This window comes from Nematostella vectensis, chromosome 1 (genome assembly GCF_932526225.1).
Source record: "Nematostella vectensis chromosome 1, jaNemVect1.1, whole genome shotgun sequence".
Lineage (NCBI taxonomy): Eukaryota > Metazoa > Cnidaria > Anthozoa > Actiniaria > Edwardsiidae > Nematostella > Nematostella vectensis.
In genome coordinates, this window is record NC_064034.1 from 10,310,922 (window position 1) to 10,330,300 (window position 19,379).

The 19,379-nt window shown below is 43.9% G+C and overlaps 1 protein-coding gene across 2 annotated transcripts; it reads left to right on the forward strand.

The window, feature by feature from the left end:
* The first annotated feature begins 225 nt into the window (after positions 1-225).
* LOC5507488 (venom phosphodiesterase) lies at positions 226-19,282 on the forward strand. 2 transcript variants are annotated; one of them, XM_048728798.1, is made up of 25 exons: positions 226-426; positions 1,013-1,112; positions 4,194-4,224; positions 4,319-4,407; positions 4,662-4,741; positions 5,138-5,257; positions 5,641-5,716; positions 5,784-5,817; positions 6,761-6,859; positions 6,979-7,054; positions 7,262-7,370; positions 7,599-7,642; positions 8,133-8,211; positions 8,798-8,829; positions 9,015-9,085; positions 9,301-9,354; positions 10,140-10,209; positions 10,433-10,520; positions 11,158-11,360; positions 12,001-12,058; positions 12,128-12,279; positions 12,373-12,586; positions 12,715-12,841; positions 17,666-17,834; positions 18,839-19,282. In XM_048728798.1, the coding sequence occupies exons 1-25, from the start codon at positions 340-342 to the stop codon at positions 18,989-18,991; spliced, it is 2,415 nt and encodes an 804-aa protein (XP_048584755.1). In that variant the 5' UTR covers positions 226-339; the 3' UTR covers positions 18,992-19,282. The 2 variants fall into 2 exon arrangements, with proteins under 2 accessions (XP_048584755.1, XP_032232033.2); XM_032376142.2 differs by having other exon boundaries at positions 227-426; positions 4,191-4,224.
* The last annotated feature ends 97 nt before the right edge of the window (positions 19,283-19,379 follow it).

Sequence of the window (19,379 nt, forward strand, 5' to 3'; positions counted from 1 at the left end):
TCTGCTCTAACAAGTTGTTTTGTTATCCTGCACTTGTATGAGAAGCAGAAGACAAGAAGGAAGCAAAATATGTATACAATATGCATGGGGGGCACGTGCCCCGCCCCCAATGTTTAGTTGCTAGTTGCTGTTTCATACAACAGCATCAGGCGCGGATTACTAAGCTACTCAAAGTTTCCGGCGCTTCTATCTTTTCGGTGAAAGCGGGCTCCCTTTGGATAAGTGAAATTTGATGAGTAGGGGGAGGGGTTACTGGGAAGCTGACCAAGGCTTCCGGCTCCCGCGCGGGTGCAAAAGTGTTGTGTGAAGTTACGCGGATTCTTACTTGATTTACCCAAAATGGAAGCAAAAGACAAAGATCAAATCATGGATATTAACTCTGGGGACGAGTCAGCGATGTATCATGTGAAGGTCGAGCCATCTAAGGTAGTAATCTATCGGATTTTCGAAATAAACTCAGATCCTATGCTTTGACCTGCGGTTCCTCCTATCGTCGATCCTACACGGTTACGCTTTTCGTTCGTTGGCATTATGTTTGGCTTTCTTTCAAGCCATGCGCCGCGTTTAGACATTTGTGTTTAGCAGTGTTTGTACCGCATGAATTAATGTGGCCCCTGAAGCGATGTCGTAAAAGGCGGTGAAACGTCTATCTAAGTATTCGACTTGTTACAAAGATTATATTGACAGTCTGCTCTTCACTATCTTTCTGAATCTTTGTCCTGGTCACAATATGCTCGATAATAGCTTTATTGTGATTCGGTTGATGAGTTTTGTGTTCTTCAAGTCATTCATACATTTCAAAACTTCGCGCGCCGAAATACACTAACTCATCTTTCAAACCTACAGGAACTCAAGTTTCTTAGAAAGTGCGATTTAAAACTAAATTACTTTGACCTTTACTTTGTGTTATTATTTGAACTAGGATACAGCTGTAGAATTTATTAATTCATTTGTTTTGTTGTTGTCGAATACTGTATTGAGAACCACAGGTAACCCATCGTTTATTTCCTAGGCTCAAAGCAAAAGGAAGATGTTGGCTTCAGCTGCTGCTCTTATTGCTGTGTTACTAATTATAGTTATTGTTATTGCTGTTGTTGTCTCTACAAATTCAGGTAAGATAGTAAGCAAATGTCTTAACAGGTATTTCACAGTACACTTTTGTAAAGTTCCATCCATCACCCGTACCACCCCTCACCCATCACCCCAGATCATCCATCACCCCTCAACATCCATCATCACTGACCATCCATCACCCCTCACCATCCATCATCCCTCACCATCCATCACCCTACACCACCCCTCACCATTAATCACCCCTCACCATCCATCACCCCCACCATCCATCACCCTCACCACCCATCACCCCACACAACCCATCACCCCTCACCATCCATCACCCTACACCAGCCATCACCCCTCACCATCCATCAACCCCCACCATCCATCACCTTACACCAGCCATCACCCCTCACCATCCATCACCCCTCACCATTCATCACCCCTTACCATCTATCACCCCTCACCATCCATCACCCTTCTCCTTCCATCACCCTACACCATCCATCACCCCTCACTATCTAACACCCCCACCATCCATCACCCTACACCATCCATAACCCTACACCATCCATCACCCCTCACCATCCATCACCCCTCACCATCCATCATCCCTCATTATCCATCACCCCTCACCATCCATCATCCCTCACCATCCATCACCCTACACCACCCCTCACCATCCATCACCCCTAACCGTCCATCACCCTACACCACCCATCACCCCTCACCATCCATCACCACTCACTATCCATCACCCCTCATCATCCATCACCCCCACCATCCATCACCCTCACCACCCATCACCCCTCACCATCATAACCCCCCACAACCCATCACCCCTCACCATCCATCACCCTACACCAGCCATCACCCCTCACCATCCATCAACCCCCACCATCCATCACCCCACCATCCATCACCCCTCACCATCCATCACCCCTCACCATTCATCACCCCTTACCATCTATCACCCCTCACCATCCATCGCCCTTCTCCTTCCATCACCCTACACCATCCATCACCCCTCACTATCTAACACCCCCACCATCCATCACCCTACACCATCCATAACCCTACACCATCCATCACCCCTCACCATCCATCACCCCTCACCATCCATCATCCCTCATTATCCATCACCCCTCACCATCCATCATCCCTCACCATCCATCACCCTACACCACCCCTCACCATCCATCACCCCTAACCGTCCATCACCCTACACCACCCATCACCCCTCACCATCCATCACCACTCACTATCCATCACCCCTCATCATCCATCACCCCCACCATCCATCACCCTCACCACCCATCACCCCTCACCATCATAACCCCCCACAACCCATCACCCCTCACCATCCATCACCCTACACCAGCCATCACCCCTCACCATCCATCAACCCCCACCATCCATCACCCCACCATCCATCACCCCTCACCATCCATCACCCCTCACCATTCATCACCCCTTACCATCTATCACCCCTCACCATCCATCGCCCTTCTCCTTCCATCACCCTACACCATCCATCACCCCTCACTATCCATCACCCCAACCATCCATCACCCTACACCATCCATCACCCCTCACCATCCATCACCCCTCACCATCCATCACCCTACACCATCCATCACCCCTCACCATTCATCACCCCTCACCATCCATCGCCCTTCTCCATCCATCACCCCTCACCATTCATCACCCTTCATCATCCATCGCCTCTCTCCATCAATTACCCTCACCATCCATCACCCCACACCACCTGTCACCCCTCACCATCATCACCCCCACCATCCATCACCCCTCACCATCCATCACCCCTCATCATCCATTACCCCTCACCACTCATCACCCCACACCATCCATAACCCCTCACCACCCATCACCCCACACCATCCATCACCCCTCACCACCCATCACCCCTCACTACCCATCACCCCTCACCATCATCACCCCACACAACCCATCACACCTCACCATCCATCACCCCTCACCATCATCACCCCACACAACCCATCACCCCTCACTACCCCTCACCGTCCATCCCTTACCATCACCCCTCACCACCCATCACCCCACACAATCCATCACCCCTCACCATCCATCACCCCACACTGTCCATCACCCCTCACCACCCATCACCCCACACCATCCATCACCCCTCACCATCCATCACCCCACATCGTCCATCACCCCTCACCATCCATCACCCTACACCAACCATCACCCCTCACTGTCCATCATCCCACACAACCCATCACCCCTCACCATCCATCACCCCTCACCATCATCACCCCACACAACCCATCACCCTTCACCACCCCTCACCGTCCATCCCTTACCATCACCCCTCACCACCCATCACCCCACACAATCCATCACCCCTCACCATCCATCACCCCACACTGTCTATCACCCCTCACCACCCATCACCCCACACAATCCATCACCCCTCACCATCCATCACCCCACACTGTCCATCACCCCTCACCACCCATCACCCCACACCATCCATCACCCCTCACCATTCATCACCCCACATCGTCCATCACCCCTCACCATCCATCACCCTACACCAACCATCACCCCTCACCATCCATCACCCCTCACCATTCATCACCCCTCACCATCCATCACCCCTCACTGTCCATCACCCCTCACCACCCATCACCCCACACCATCCATCACCCCTCACCATTCATCACCCCACATCGTCCATCACCCCTCACCATCCATCACCCTACACCAACCATCACCCCTCACCACCCATCACCCCACACCATCCATCACCCCTCACCATTCATCACCCCACATCGTCCATCACCCCTCACCATCCATCACCCTACACCAACCATCACCCCTCACTGTCCATCATCCCACACCACCATCACCCTACACCACCTACCACCCTACACCACCCATCACCCCTCACCATCCATCACCTCTCTCCATCCATCACCATCTGTTGCACATCACTACCCCAGTGACATGGTCCTTAACTCTGTAAGCACCCACCATCTTACTGTTCAATTCTAGTAATCCATATTATGTACTATTTTCCCCTTCACCAGCCACACTTGATTTAACCTTGAAATACTAAATTTTCATATATTTGTTGCAACTTTTAGAAGATGGGAAACAAAAGAAGCTCAAGAGTAAAAAGTACAAACTAACCTTTTTTTTATTTCTGTAAATTTTCTAGACATTGAAGTCCAGTCAATAAATTGAATATGTGTTTGTCATTGTAACTTTGCAGGGAAAGGCTTCCACTCATTGTTATTTCAATGGATGGATTTAGAAGTGACTATTTGACAGAAGAAAATGCACCAAATATTATGAAGCTAGGTAATTCCTGAAGTTTATAGTATTAATATTATTTTATTTAAGCTCTTGCTAAAAGTTACCACTTTCATGGACATCCACGCTTTTAGATTGTTTGACATTGTCTGTCTTTTATTACCATAAATAATAAATAGTCTTATATTTTAACATAAAAATCTCAGTGTGAAATATCCCTTGTTTTTCATTTGTTTTTCTGTCTATTGTTACGGTCCCCCTTTCACAACATCTTTTTTTTTTGTTGCTGATGTTTCTTGCAGCTAAGAACGGTGTTAGGGCACCATTTATTCAGTCCCAGTTTCCAACAAAGACATTCCCTAACTATTATTCAATTATCACGGTGAGTAATTGTGAAAAGCTTGCACTTTGGAACCAGTGAAACCATCCAGACACTGCAACATCATCAGTCAGGGTTCAATTCTAGCAAATTACAGTGACTGCTCATCTTTGGTATAGTCTCAAATGCTAGTAGTGTAATCAGAAATCTATTTTTGAAAAACATGTTTTGATGTAAATCCTTTCAATTTATTATTTATATTTAATTTGAGTTGGTTATTTTATAGAAGTGTAGCATTTGCATCTAACTATTCAAACCTCTTGAATATTCATTAGCCCTCCCTTATATATTGCACCATCAACACTGCCCAACAACTAAGCTTGTCAAAGGGTGACTATTGCATAACTTAATCAGATGCTAATAGGAATGCAGGATGGATAATGTGCTATTTTTGTTCAGGGCTTGTATCCTATACATCATGGTATCGTGGCAAACAGTTTTTACGATCCTGAACTGAAAGACTCCTTCAGAATTGGCGGACCTACATATCTAGATCCAAAATGGTGGAAGGGAGAACCAGTAAGGAATAAAATCATACTCAAAATATAATATAATCAGTATTGGATTATGTTTCTACTGTGGCTGTTCATTATTTAATGAGGGGGAGGGACTGGTTAGTTTTCTTAGCAGCTGCTCTGAGTGTCACGCATCCCTACCTACGTGACACTAAAAGGATTTGCTAAGCAGACTAGGGACTGGGTGATTGGTGAGAAAAAAAGATGAAAAAATTGTTTTCAATGTTGGTCCCAAGGGGGGACAGGGTAGGGTTAAATGTGCATACTGAGGACCTGAAACTTCAGACAAGAAATTAGAGAATTTCTCACCAACCCCCTCTCCTGTTTAAATGATAAACATCCCCTACCCTTACTGTTCTTTATCTGTGTTGTTGGTTTCTCTGCTAGCTTTGGCAGACGGCAATGAAACAAGGGCTTGTGTCTGCTTCATACTTCTGGGTTGGTTCAGAGGTTAAAGTTCAAGGTACCTTTAAGTTACATGAGTTTTTTTCTGTTATTTTATTTATCAATAACAGTACTTGTTTTTTTAGGGATGTTGCCAAATTTTACATACACTTATAACAAGTAAGTATTGGCCATGTGAATACCATATTTCTTTTATTTCTAGAATTTGTGTTTTTTTTTTCATGTTGTTTTCTCTACTGTAGTTACCATAAGAGAAGGTAAAACATTTGTAATAATTCTTTCTTGACACACAAATCCATAGCAGGAGGGTTGGCAATGTTTATTTATCCTGCTCCCTCCCCAAACATTTTGAGGCTGTTACAGTTCTGGTGCACTCAAAGATAAGTGGCGCAGTGTTTAAATATACATTTAAAAGAACACTGCAAAGAGATAATCAACAATGACAATTTTCAACAATTGCCAGATTTTTGCATTCCAAACTAATTTTCCCTAATCTCAAAATACTAAAACCGTTCGGCCTGAATGGGCACCTCCAAGGTTTTGGCCTTTTCAGGGAATTTTACCTTTAATCATCCTTATGGTGTTTATGAATGGTGGGAGGTAAGCTATAAATTCCAGTGACACTTCGCACATCAAAATTTCAAAAGTCGCATTTTATATTTTGTTCATTATTACTTGCTAAATATTTAAAAGGGGCAGTGCCATGGTAAGAGCTTTACAATAGCTCTCTTGCCCGGACACAATGAATTTAATTCAAATTCTAATATTGACTTATAAGCCTTTGGTACATGTGGAAGACTAACATTCAAAGGAAATGACAAAAAAACTATAAATAAACATAGTTTTCAATAAAAAAGGCATTGACAGCTTAAAGTTCAACTGTTTGTAGACAATTGAAAGCCTACAATAAACACTGACTCCAGACATGCGCAGTACCTCGACGCTGCCCCTTTAAGCAACTCTCTTATTTCTTTCTTATTTGATGTGACATGACCTTATGAGACCTTATCAGGCCGAGGCTATGAAAACCTTATTCCAGTCCATACAATTAAAAACACACACACACATGTAAATCTTGAGATAAGGGTTTCTTTTGCATCAGATCAGTGCCGTTTGAGCACCGTGTGGACACAGTGTTGAGCTGGCTAGATCTCCCTCGTCAGGAAAGTCAGGTGAACCCTGAAAAGGATGATGGGAAAAGGTATTGTAATCTAAAAAGATATTTTCTCAATTTCAAATTTCCTTGATGTGTATTGAATATACATTGAATTATGTTCTGATGTGTTGGCTGTTTTGTAACATGTTATTTGTTTTGACTAGGCGACCTGATTTTATCACACTGTATTTCTATCAGCCAGATGGAGCTGGACACAATTATGGCCCAGGATCCCCACAGGTAAAAAAAATGCAATGAATGAGAAGAGAAAAGCTCTTATTTTCATTTTTCACGTGGCAAAATAGACAGTATGGTTTAAATGCTGTTTGCCTTTTCTGCAAACATACATATTTTTGGGGTTTTGATTTTTACACAGAATTAAAGTTTTGCAAAATTAAAAAAAAAACTGTTCAAGTGTTTGAGAATAATTTTTCGTCTGTGTGTTAGGTAGATAATGAGACCCGATACGTTGATAAAATGGTAGGCCGCCTGTTTGAGGGTTTGAAGATTCGCTCCTTGGAGGATAAGGTCAATGTTATCATGCTAACTGACCATGGTAAGATTTTATGTTCTTTTCATTTCATATTGTCTTAAATAAAGTATGAGTAACAGTCCATTGAAATGAAAAATGGTGAAATGTTACCTATGGTACATAAACTCCAGCTACCTATGCATATTTATCCTCGACCTTATATTATAATTCTAAGGATTTTTTTCAGAATTTTCCTGTATGTTATTTTGCTTACAAATGTTACATCTTGGCACCTCTTCTTGCTTTTCTTAGGTATGGCAAAAACTGATTGCAAACGAGCTATTTATTTGGACGAGGTAATTTTGATTATGTTTCTTTCCTGTTTGTAATATGATATCAAACTGTTGACAGGTGTTCACTCTGTTTTCTTTTTTTGTTTCTATAGTATGTCACATTAGATGTTCACTAAATTTTTTTTTCTGTTTCTTGTATGATGTCATACTAGACGTTCACTCTGTTTTTTTTCTGTTTTTATGTAACAGTTATAACACTATACAATAAAGTATGTAACAGTTGCTAAAACAGCAACGGGTTTTCAGTTCTGAACGTATTCCGCCATCTTGGAACCGATGCGCATGCGCTAGTCCCAGTCCTACATTCATTATGATGTAACACTAGATGCTAACTCTGTTTTTTTTTCTGTTTCTAATATGATGTCACACTAGATGTTCACTCTGTTTTTTTCTGTTTCTAATATGATGTCACACTAGACGTTCACTCTGGGTTTTTTTTTTCTAGTATAATGTCCCACTAGACGTTCACTCTGTTGTTTTTTTCTGTTTCTAGTATGATGTCACACTAGATGATATCATAACACCTCAGTGGCGTGGAGGAGCATTTATGACTTTGTCTCCGCGCCCACAAGGTATCCCCCAACCCTGGGAGTAAACCCCCACAATCATAACCCCCTCATTTGAATTCCAAAGTGTGGCGGGGTGGGGGGGGGGGGTAAAATAGAAGCTATAGGACACAAGCAAGCTTATTTATGATCCTGTATTTGCTGTATAATTTATCATCTCCTTAAATCATATGGTAAATGATGACGATAAATGCGTTAGTTATACCTTATTAGGCAAGGTTATAAGAAATAGAGCATAAGGTTATCCATTAATAGGGCATGAGTGCATGCTTAGGCCTACTACTCCTTTATGTAGGGAGACCTCAGACGAAGGGCTAATGAAACTATTTCCACAGAGGCTTAAACATACCATTTCGACCTTAGGTTGACTTATTTCCCTGATCCCCTGATCCCACCAAGTTAATCTAGTTATTCTACAGCTTGCCTGTATCCTTTTTTCTAGTCATACCATTAGTCTATGTGTTTGTATCTTCAAATGGCTAGCAATCCCTTAACCAATATCTGGTAATAAATGCATTTAATGACAATGGATACCTTGGCTATACCTTAATTGGTTCTTTTGAATGACATTTGCATTGTTTTTTCTGTCTAGTGAATGAGAGTGTCATACTTTCTCGTATACAGGTAAGAGATGCTTAATAATAATTGTGCTTTGATCTAGATATTCCTGAGGGATTTAGTAACGTGAGCTAGGGAACTGCGTTTTTAAAAGGCCAAAGCCCGGTTTGTCTTAGAGTTCTGTGTAAGTTGAAGATCTGTGATGAATGTGGACAACTCCAATCCCTGTGGTCTTTCATCGTGTTTTTCAGTGCAAAACCAAAGAAATGCGCGTTTTTACTAAACACGAGCTACCAAAGAGGCTGCACTATTCACACAGCAAGTAAGAAATTCTTGCCTTCTTGAGATATGCAGACCTTTAAACAAGCACAGATAACCGCCTCATTTCCTACCTCTTCAACCCTTCCTTCTGGCCACCCAACCGCCCCCTCCCTTTTCCACTCCCCCCCCCCCCCCGCCCCCTTGCAGTCAATCAGTCAAATTGATCACGGTTTCCCCCAGGCCCTTTTAAAGTAACATCTCATATTTGTTTTGCAGTCGTATCGGTGATATAATCATTATCCCTGCTGCCGGTTACCTCTTAGGAACAAAGTAAGGCTCTAGTCCCTATTATGGCTTCACCCAGTCACCCTTCTCTCACAGTAACGGTCATGAGATATTAAAGGGCTTCTGTCAGCCACCATTGTGTCATCCTAGCACAGTACCAAGTGCGAGCAAGTATCCATTTTCATCGGCTGATTTGGAGAAGATATTGACATAATTTGAAATTGGTCAAGTACAAAAAAAAAAGTTGTTTTAGATATAATTGGTCTTCCAATAATTTGTCTTTTGAGTGAAACAATAAAAAGGTGTGTCTGACAAGGAAGTTTTGAGGAAATGGCTAACAAACGTTTGAAAATGTGTATGCGATCAGCCTTCAGTATTTGATAACTTATAATGCTGCGCTGCCAATAGAGGCTTATAACTGCATTGCAAACTCAGAATTCGCACACGCTTGCGAAGAAAAAGCGCATCAACAATCTGGATATCAGGCATCAATTAACATTCTGAAACAGTGCATAGCTGTTTTAACCATTTCTATCTGAACGTGTTGCATTGCATGCAACATGCTTCCCAGACAACACTCTTTGGGCCTAGCAAAAATGCCATGATCGAGAATAAAGCGCTATCTTTCTTTGGCAGCGAAAAAAAAATCACGCCTTGGTAGGGATCTTTGGGAAACGCCCACAAGGACCTGTGGGTTAGGGTTAGGTTGCCTCGGGGCAATATGTTGATTCCACCATCCATGCGAGGCCTGTGCTATACGCAAATAAAGCCCCATCTATACTTGAGACATGGGCCTATCTTAAGTTGCGTTTTGTTGCTTGTCGTTGCAGTATTAGTTATGCAGCCCTGTGTAGAGCAGGCGGTAACCATGGTTACGACAACTTGGAGCATAGTATGCGGGTAAGACACCTTAGAACTCACTTTGTTTTTCGAGATCCCAGAGCCTGATATACCCCAAAATGTGTTATATTAATATGTTCTAGTGTTTCTACTATATTACGCGAGGTTTTTGGACTGGCGAAAACCGCATGCCTCCGAGTTGTCGGGTGTCTTTTTTACTGATCACGGGAGTTATTTTACCGGCCAAAAACATTCCTTACGAATTATTGTGTTTCTTTCTCAGGGTATATTTGTTGCGAGCGGTCCAGCGTTCAAGAAAGGCTTTATTGCAGATCATTTCCTAAATACGGAGTTGTACAACCTTATGGCAGGTGAGATGAATAACTCCCTCCGCGACGATGTAAGCCAAGGTCGCGCAATGCTCGGGAGATTGGGCAACCGCCACTATCGAGTAGAACAAACAGTGCTACTCAAAGCTGAAAAATTAGCCCCATCCTCGAAAACCAGGGCTTCTGCTTTATTGTTTTCTTCACGAAAGAAAAATACCCCTGAGAAACAAGCATGTTAGAACTTGTGGTGAGACTGGGCAAGACTTTTATACTGTGATGATAGTCTGCCCTGAAGAAATCGTATTAAAGACGAAAATTTGGCAGAGTCGAATTCCAGTTTTTGGTGTATTGTGATGACAGTCTATCATGCTGTAGGCAGTACTCCACCCCAAATGTGCGACTAACCATGTTACTTATTTCGATCTCCTCACGATTCTGCTTAAAGCTGTTGTTCGAGGCAATTTATTTGTCTCCTGACAGAAACCCCCTGAATTTCCGAGAATAAACAAATGTCAGAATAACGTAAAGACTTATACAAGTACAGCTACTATATAGGCGATTACACTAAAACCCCGACGACTTTAACTCGGATAATTCGAACTCGGATTCGGATTTATTACAGCAATTACGATATCTTCTCAGCTTGCCCTTGGCATGTGGCTTGCTTTCTCTCTTGTAGGTTTGATTGACGTCAAGCCAGCACCCAATGACGGCACAGACGGCAGCCTCGCTCACATGCTTGCCGAACCTCCTAACAACATACCCGTGTCCTCCCCTGTGGGGGATGGAAATCTGCTACGTGAGGATATCTGTCGATATCCGTCAGACAGCGTCGCCACTGCGCGGAGGAATTGTAAATACTGCGTGTGCTCTTGGTGCGGGGTGAGTAGTCTTAGTCTAGTCCCCAGGCGTGTCTAGGCCACACGGCCACAATTTATGACGTCACCAATAGCGCCCGCCATTTTGAATCCGACCGGAGCAGCCTTGGGATGAGGCTATGTTTAAGTGTGACTTTTTGGTTGCAACCGCCTTTTCAGATAGTGATGGAGTACGTTATGCTAGAAATGACAGGAAACAGAAAGCAATTATGAATGATTGATTAGAGATGTTTGCTTACGATAACAATTATGTTAATGATAAAAATGTGATTGCGAGTAATTTAAAATTGTTGTGATCATAGTAATGTTGACGATAATGTTAATTATGATTCTGGCTCTGCTATTGATTTTGCTAATGCTGATAAGATTGATCTTAGTAATTGTAGTACGGGACCTCCAGATGGCGGACCTCCATAAAGCGGACACTTCAGTCCCGATTTTACAATCTTCAGCCTAATTCTGTAGACAAAACCTCCATAAACGAACATCTCAATACAGTAGTCCCGAAAATGCCCGTTATATGGAGGTTTCGTTGTAGTAACACTAGTATCCAAATGGTGGTCTGCTCACGCGTGTATGGCTTTATCGTTTATCGTTTGTATATGATGATAATATTGCTGAAATTTTATGCATTTCTCCTAAAGCTGAATGATTCCATGATCGTGCAATTTGACAAGCGTCTTGATCTGTCCGACCAACAAAGTAAGTGAACACGTGACTTGTCACCCCTATCAAACAAACATAAATGTTATGTCCCAAATTGCTCCCTAGTCGCCAGTTTAAAAAAGAGCCATTTCCCCTGGGGCCTTCCTCAAGGAGGGGCTGGTAAAGGCGGCTGTCTGTTGACCCAGTCCGAATACCTCACTGGATATAGCACCTACCTGCGCCTACCCCTGTGGGTTGGATATCGACTTGACGGAGAGGTAAGTCTGCGGTATGTGCTTGGGGCTATTTCGAAAGCTAAGGATGGTAAGACAGAAGTGTCATCTTGTTTTTTTTTCCTTTTCACGATGTAGAAATCCGACCAGTCGCTTCCGAGAAAAAACTGTTTCCGTCATGACGTAAGGCTGACTAATTCCCAGGCCTCCACGTGCACGCATTACTACAAGTCAGGGTTTGACCGTGGTCACATGGTGCCAAATGCCGACCATGACTATGATGAGTATCGCCCCACAATGAATACATTCCTTCTATCGAACATCGCACCGCAGTACCACAAGTTCAATATCAGTAAGTATACGATGGAATTAATTTGGATTTAAATTTTATTTGATTTACAAATTGGAACAAGTGTATATACAAAAATAATGTGTGTTTATTTGTGTTTACCACAAGGGTGTTGTTTCGTTAATTCCTAGGGGACTGGCTAAACCTAGAGATATACGTACGTGATCTTGCATCAGGTTCCACTTTATACGTCATTTCCGGTTCCATTTTTGACGAGGATGCGGATGGTAATCGCGACCACGACAACAACATCACAAGGTAGTATGGCTCCTGGCCATGATTGATACATAACACGATATTATGGCGTTTTACGTTTTATTATGGCAACATTACACGGTAGTAGGCGTTTTACCATGATGGCAACATTAGTATGGCTCCTGGCCATGATAGTGACGTTACAAGGAATAATGGCGTTTTACCATGATGGCAACATTACAAGATAGTATGGCGTTATATCATGATGGGGACATCACAAAGTAGTATGGTTCCTTTCATGATGGTGACATTACAAGATAGTATGGCATTATAGGTCTCGTAGTGTCCGCCCATCTTCCTCACCGACTATCCAGCGTCTCCAACGCGCGTCTGTCCTCAGCTGAGGGGCCGGTAGGTCGTTCAGTTCGACTCACACCATACGAGTCGGTTTCCCAAAACTTCTGAACTTGTTCGTTTAGCAACTCGCCTTCTTTGAGCAACGTCAAGTTCGAATGGACATGCATCAAGTTTGGTTGAACAGCGCGTCCAAGTCTGCCAAATAATGTCCACCCTAGCGGGGTCTGCACCGCAATAGGCTCGCCAGGTCGGCCCTGTCGTACGTCCAAGTGTACAAGAAGATGGGCCATATCTGAACCAATCAAGAGCGTGACGTCACGAGGGTCTGCAGGTTGACACCCTCAAGATGATTCCATCGCTCCGCGGCCTCTTTATCGGACACCTTGTGCTAAGGGATATTGAGCTTGTGCACTACAAAAGCCCCTTCAACATCAATCTTCTCAGGGTGGTCATCTGATGACAGCCGGGAACCGACCCGCTGCATGTAACAGGAGCGCGTGTCTGACTCAAAAGTGTTTAGCTGCAACTGGTGCGTCTCTCCTTTGAGTTCAAGCTGCTCTGCCAGGTCCTTGCGAATCGAGGTGGGTCATTCCTGCATCGAGGACCGCTACAGTCTTCACTTGATCCTTTGGTCCCCAGGCCAGAACCGGGACAAGCTGTAGGGCGACTTGGTTCAATGATCGTACATTGATATGGTTGGCATTAACCTTGTGGTCCGCACCGTCCTTTTCTTCAGACTTCGATTCGTCTACTCTTTCGCTGTAAAGGAGTATGTGGTGGTTCAAGCCACACCCCTCCTTGAGACACCGTCCGCTACTCGGACAGGCACCCGCAAAGTGCCCCTCCTTGAGGCAGTTGCGGCACAGCCGCTTGTTATATACGATCTTCCTTCTCTCTTTAAAGGGCTTGGATTTGAACGAGTCGCAGTAGACAAGGCGGTGCCTGTCTTCGCATACGAGGCACCTATCTTGGCCGAGAGAATCGACCTGGGGTGAGGCCGTCACCTCCCCAAAACTGCTCTCTTGGGTAGACCGTGTTACGCGAATGCCAACACCGTTGGGATGAAGTGCCCTGGGCGGGGGACCCTGGCTGGAATGTCGTGGGAGCCTGGGTCTTGACTCACGCTCATGGACATAGTCTTCAAAGGGGTTAAACATAGCATCAACTCTTCTCTGCAACCATCTCTCAAAGTCCAGGAGGGACAAGCCATCATAGTCACCTTGCAGATGTTCGTACCATCTCATGTGCATGCCGTCCGGAAGCTTCATAGCAGCTCTGACTAGATACTCAGGATTCTGCAAAATGGCAGCCTGGCCCAGTTTCGCACATCATTGCACGAAGGCCTTGACCTTGTAGTGGAAGGACCTGAGGGACTGTCTATCACTCTGAACAACGTCTGGCCCGTCAACCATGCTCTTGAGATGGGCCGCTGCAACTCGGTGATTGTTGCCAAACTGTTGTTTTAACATTTTGAGTGCACTAGCATAGTTACTCCCACTTACTCCCAAACTCTCAACAGCCCTCTTGGCCTCCCCATCCAAATTCTGGTATAAATAAGCCATTCTATCGGAATCTGTGAGGGTTGTTTTAATATGTACCAGATACCTAAATCGCTCAATAAAATCGGGCCAGTCCTTCGGCTATCCAGAGAACCTGTTAAGCTCAGGGGGGGGGGGGGGGGGGGGGGTAAGCGCTGCTGTTCCTGACTGCGCAAGATAGCAAAACTGGTATCAACATTACCAACGGATTGTTCAATGATGGTCTCCTGACCATCAACCAGCCTTGTAATAAACGTGTCAACATAATCTCCATTTATGGCTGTTAGGGGTTTGGACACCCTTTACATTTAAAGGGGTTGATGAAGGAAAATGGTACCCAATATTGCCCACAGGTGGCAGAGGTGGATGGGATCCCTGTGGTATATAGGGTGCTCTCAATGTGGGAGTCTGGGTTATGAGCTCATAACTGTGTGCGGCAGCCATAGGAACATGTGTTGTCATGGTAACATTGGATCTAGGGCCACATAATTTGTTAATTGGCTCATAATTAGGATTACTGTCCACCTTTGGCTGCACAACAGGGGTTGTGTATGATGTCTGATATGCGGGATGACAATAGGGTACATAGCTAGGGGTTGTGTATGATGTCTGATATGCGGGATGACAATAGGGTACATAGCTAGGGGTTGTGTATGATGTCTGATATGCGGGATGACAATAGGGTACATAGCTAGGGGTTGTGTATGAAGTCTGATATGCGGGATGACAATAGGGTACATAGCTAGGGGTTGTGTATGATGTCTGATATGCGGGATGACAATAGGGTACATAGCTAGGGGTTGTGTATGATGTCTGATATGCGGGACGACAATAGGGTACATAGCTAGGGGTTGTGTATGATGTCTGATATGCGGGATGACAATAGGGTACATAGCTAGGGGTTGTGTATGATGTCTGATATGCGGGATGACAATAGGGTACATAGCTAGGGGTTGTGTATGATGTCTGATATGCGGGATGACAATAGGGTACATAGCTAGGGGTTGTGTATGATGTCTGATATGCGGGATGACAATAGGGTACATAGCTAGGGGTTGTGTATGATGTCTGATATGCGGGATGACAATAGGGTACATAGCTAGGGGTTGTGTATGATGTCTGATATGCGGGATGACAATAGGGTACATAGCTAGGGGTTGTGTATGATGTCTGATATGCGGGATGACAATAGGGTACATAGCTAGGGGTTGTGTATGATGTCTGATATGCGGGATGACAATAGGGTACATAGCTAGGGGTTGTGTATGATGTCTGATATGCGGGATGACAATAGGGTACATAGCTAGGGGTTGTGTATGATGTCTGATATGCGGGATGACAATAGGGTACATAGCTAGGGGTTGTGTATGATGTCTGATATGCGGGATGACAATAGGGTACATAGCTAGGGGTTGTGTATGATGTCTGATATGCGGGATGACAATAGGGTACATAGCTAGGGGTTGTGTATGATGTCTGATATGCGGGATGACAATAGGGTACATAGCTAGGGGTTGTGTATGATGTCTGATATGCGGGATGACAATAGGGTACATAGCTAGGGGTTGTGTATGATGTCTGATATGCGGGATGACAATAGGGTACATAGCTAGGGGTTGTGTATGATGTCTGATATGCGGGATGACAATAGGGTACATAGCTAGGGGTTGTGTATGATGTCTGATATGCGGGATGACAATAGGGTACATAGCTAGGGGTTGTGTATGATGTCTGATATGCGGGATGACAATAGGGTACATAGCTAGGGGTTGTGTATGATGTCTGATATGCGGGATGACAATAGGGTACATAGCTAGGGGTTGTGTATGATGTCTGATATGCGGGATGACAATAGGGTACATAGCTAGGGGTTGTGTATGATGTCTGATATGCGGGATGACAATAGGGTACATAGCTAGGGGTTGTGTATGATGTGTGATATGCGGGATGACAATAGGGTACATAGCTAGGGGTTGTGTATGATGTCTGATATGCTGGATGACAATAGGGTACATAGCTAGGGGTTGTGTATGATGTCTGATATGCGGGATGACAATAGGGTACATAGCTAGGGGTTGTGTATGATGTCTGATATGCGGGATGACAATAGGGTACATAGCTAGGGGTTGTGTTGATCTCATGCAGGGTTGTACTACCGGTGTTTTTTACACTGTCTCTTGTGCATCCAAAATCATAATTTGTCATGGTAACTGACTTGTAATGCCCGGGGATGGGTATTGTAGGCTTTGTCATTTGTACAAGGGATATAGCAGGTGGACTTTGGTCTTGGACGGTTGTCAAAGGGCTAATCAAGCGGCCATGTGAGGTGGGCAATGCCTGGCTGAAGGGGATGATATTATTTGTTTTCATCACTTCAAAAGATGGCAAAACAGGGTCTAATAACATGGTTTGGACATGAGCTTCGGCTCCCACAGTCCCCTGGGTTGGGAGACTGTCAACATATGCAAGTATTGGGTTCATGGGTTCGAGATCAAAGTAGTATGGCTTCTTTCATGATGGTGACATCACAAAGTAGTATGGCTTCTTTCATGATGGTGACATCACAAAGTAGTATGGCTCCTTTCCTGATGGTGACATCACAAAGTAGTATGGCTCTTGGCCATGATGGCAACATTTCAAGGTAGTATGGTGTTACACCATGATGATGGCATCACAAGGTAGTATGGCTCGTAACACTTTTAGCAATATCATCAAGTAGTATGGCTATCGGCTATCAACTGTACAATCCGGGATAAAATGTACAAAATCAATTTCAGTGGACTAGTTGAAAATGTCCTTTTTATTGTCATTTTCCAGACCTTTTCTGTTTAAAAGTAGCGTGATTGTTGCCCACTTTCGGCCTGTCCGCCAATGGCTGCGGACCATCTTCCTGTTTTTTTTTTTTTTTTACAATATAAAATTAAAAAAAAATCAACATTAAAAAAACTCTTCTCTGCCTTACTACTTCGGTACCACGTTCTCGTTCTTTCAGATGGATCAAGGATGACCGGCCGAACACGGTTGCCGTACCAACACACTTTTATAAGATTATCACGCGGTGTAACGTCAACAAAACCTCGCTCTACGAGGTTCCCGGATGTTCAGGTCGACTAGAGGTCATTTCCTTTATCCTGCCTCATCGTAGCGAATACCATTGCCAGGTAGGACACGTGACAGGTTCGGACGGGGCCCGAAAACTTTTCGGTTTTTTTTGCTGCATAATACTGGCTAGAATGCTTGACAAAGATGATTATATGAACATTTCCATAGGCTTATATGCCTAGATTAACGGCGTGCCAGAGTCGAATTATACCGTGCCGATCTAGAAAAGTTCGGTAGATAATCATGCCTAGTTTGCGGGCGCTCCCGAAGGTCACTACCACAGAAGAGCCGCTGGAAAAGTTTATAACAATTTTGAGTTCCAAAACGCTTGGAGCTGCTGTGCTGTGATTGGGCCTTTTTTTAATGCCCATAGCACAGCAGTGTTTACTTGTAATTCCTAATTAACAACGCTCGCGTTGCTGACAAATGCTTTCCTGTTTGATGGATCAAGTTACTTTGTTTTGTACGATAAGAGGAACTCTGAAGCCAGAACAATTGCTTGTTATACAGTCGTGTTTAGTGGGAAAGAGCGATGTTTTTGCTCAGCTACCGACAAGCTTCGTTAAAAGCCTGGTATTTCAAATTTTGCCACTTCTTTTCATAAAAGCCCGCAAAATTGGCGACTCGAATGTTCCCGAGAATCCTGTCGTTGTGGTCGTTTGCACGTTGAAGTTGATCGTCAAACTGCAAGCAAACAAGCTCCAAGCGCTTGGAGATCAGATCTATATTGAGACGAATTTGAAGTGACTTTTGGAGCGCCCGCAAAGTACACTGGATCCTCGAGCATGATAGATAATACGATGAAAGCACTCCATTCATTGCGCACGAAATTGAATTAAAGAAGAGCTTGACCCCACGGTTACTGTGGAATCGTTCGGTGGTCGAACCTAAGTCAAACTGGAAGGCCTAAGATCCTTTCAGTCAAATATAATTAATAAGGTAATTTATTACAATCGATCATTTTAACTATGACATCTTGTAGAGGGTTTGTGGTATTGTTAATTGTAAACAACAACATAGGAGCGGCCCAGTGACATTCTTTAATACTGTCGTTATATTTCAGTATCGTACAGACAAAGAGTACCTATTAGATCACTCGGCCTCGGTACGCGACGTGGAACGCCTGACTGGAACTAGCTTCTTCACCGACCTACCCCCGGCAGAGCAAGCTCGCTTGAAGGCTGCGACTCCAATCGAACTATGGCCCACCAAGTAAATTACCAACCAATCACCGGGTAGATTACCGGACAAGTTACCGGACAGTTAGTGTAATCTGTTGTCCGAGGTCTGTCTCAATGAAACAAGTTAACTTGCAATATTACTATTTTTGCGGTTTTTTAAACAAGAGGTTTTTTAGGATGTTTTTGTAAAAATAGCCGGTCATGAATACGTACATTGATTAAATATATTCGTAGAAAGAAGTATACGTCTTGTAGAAAAACTTTAAATAGATGATTTACCAATACATTGCTCATTCAAAATAAAAGAAAACTATTTCTCTGTTTTATTTTTTTCTGATTTTTTGTTTATTTTTTATCATGATCTAAGCAGTGTTTTGTTTCAAGTGGTTCAAATTTTTATATTGCTATTATTTTCTAAAGCGC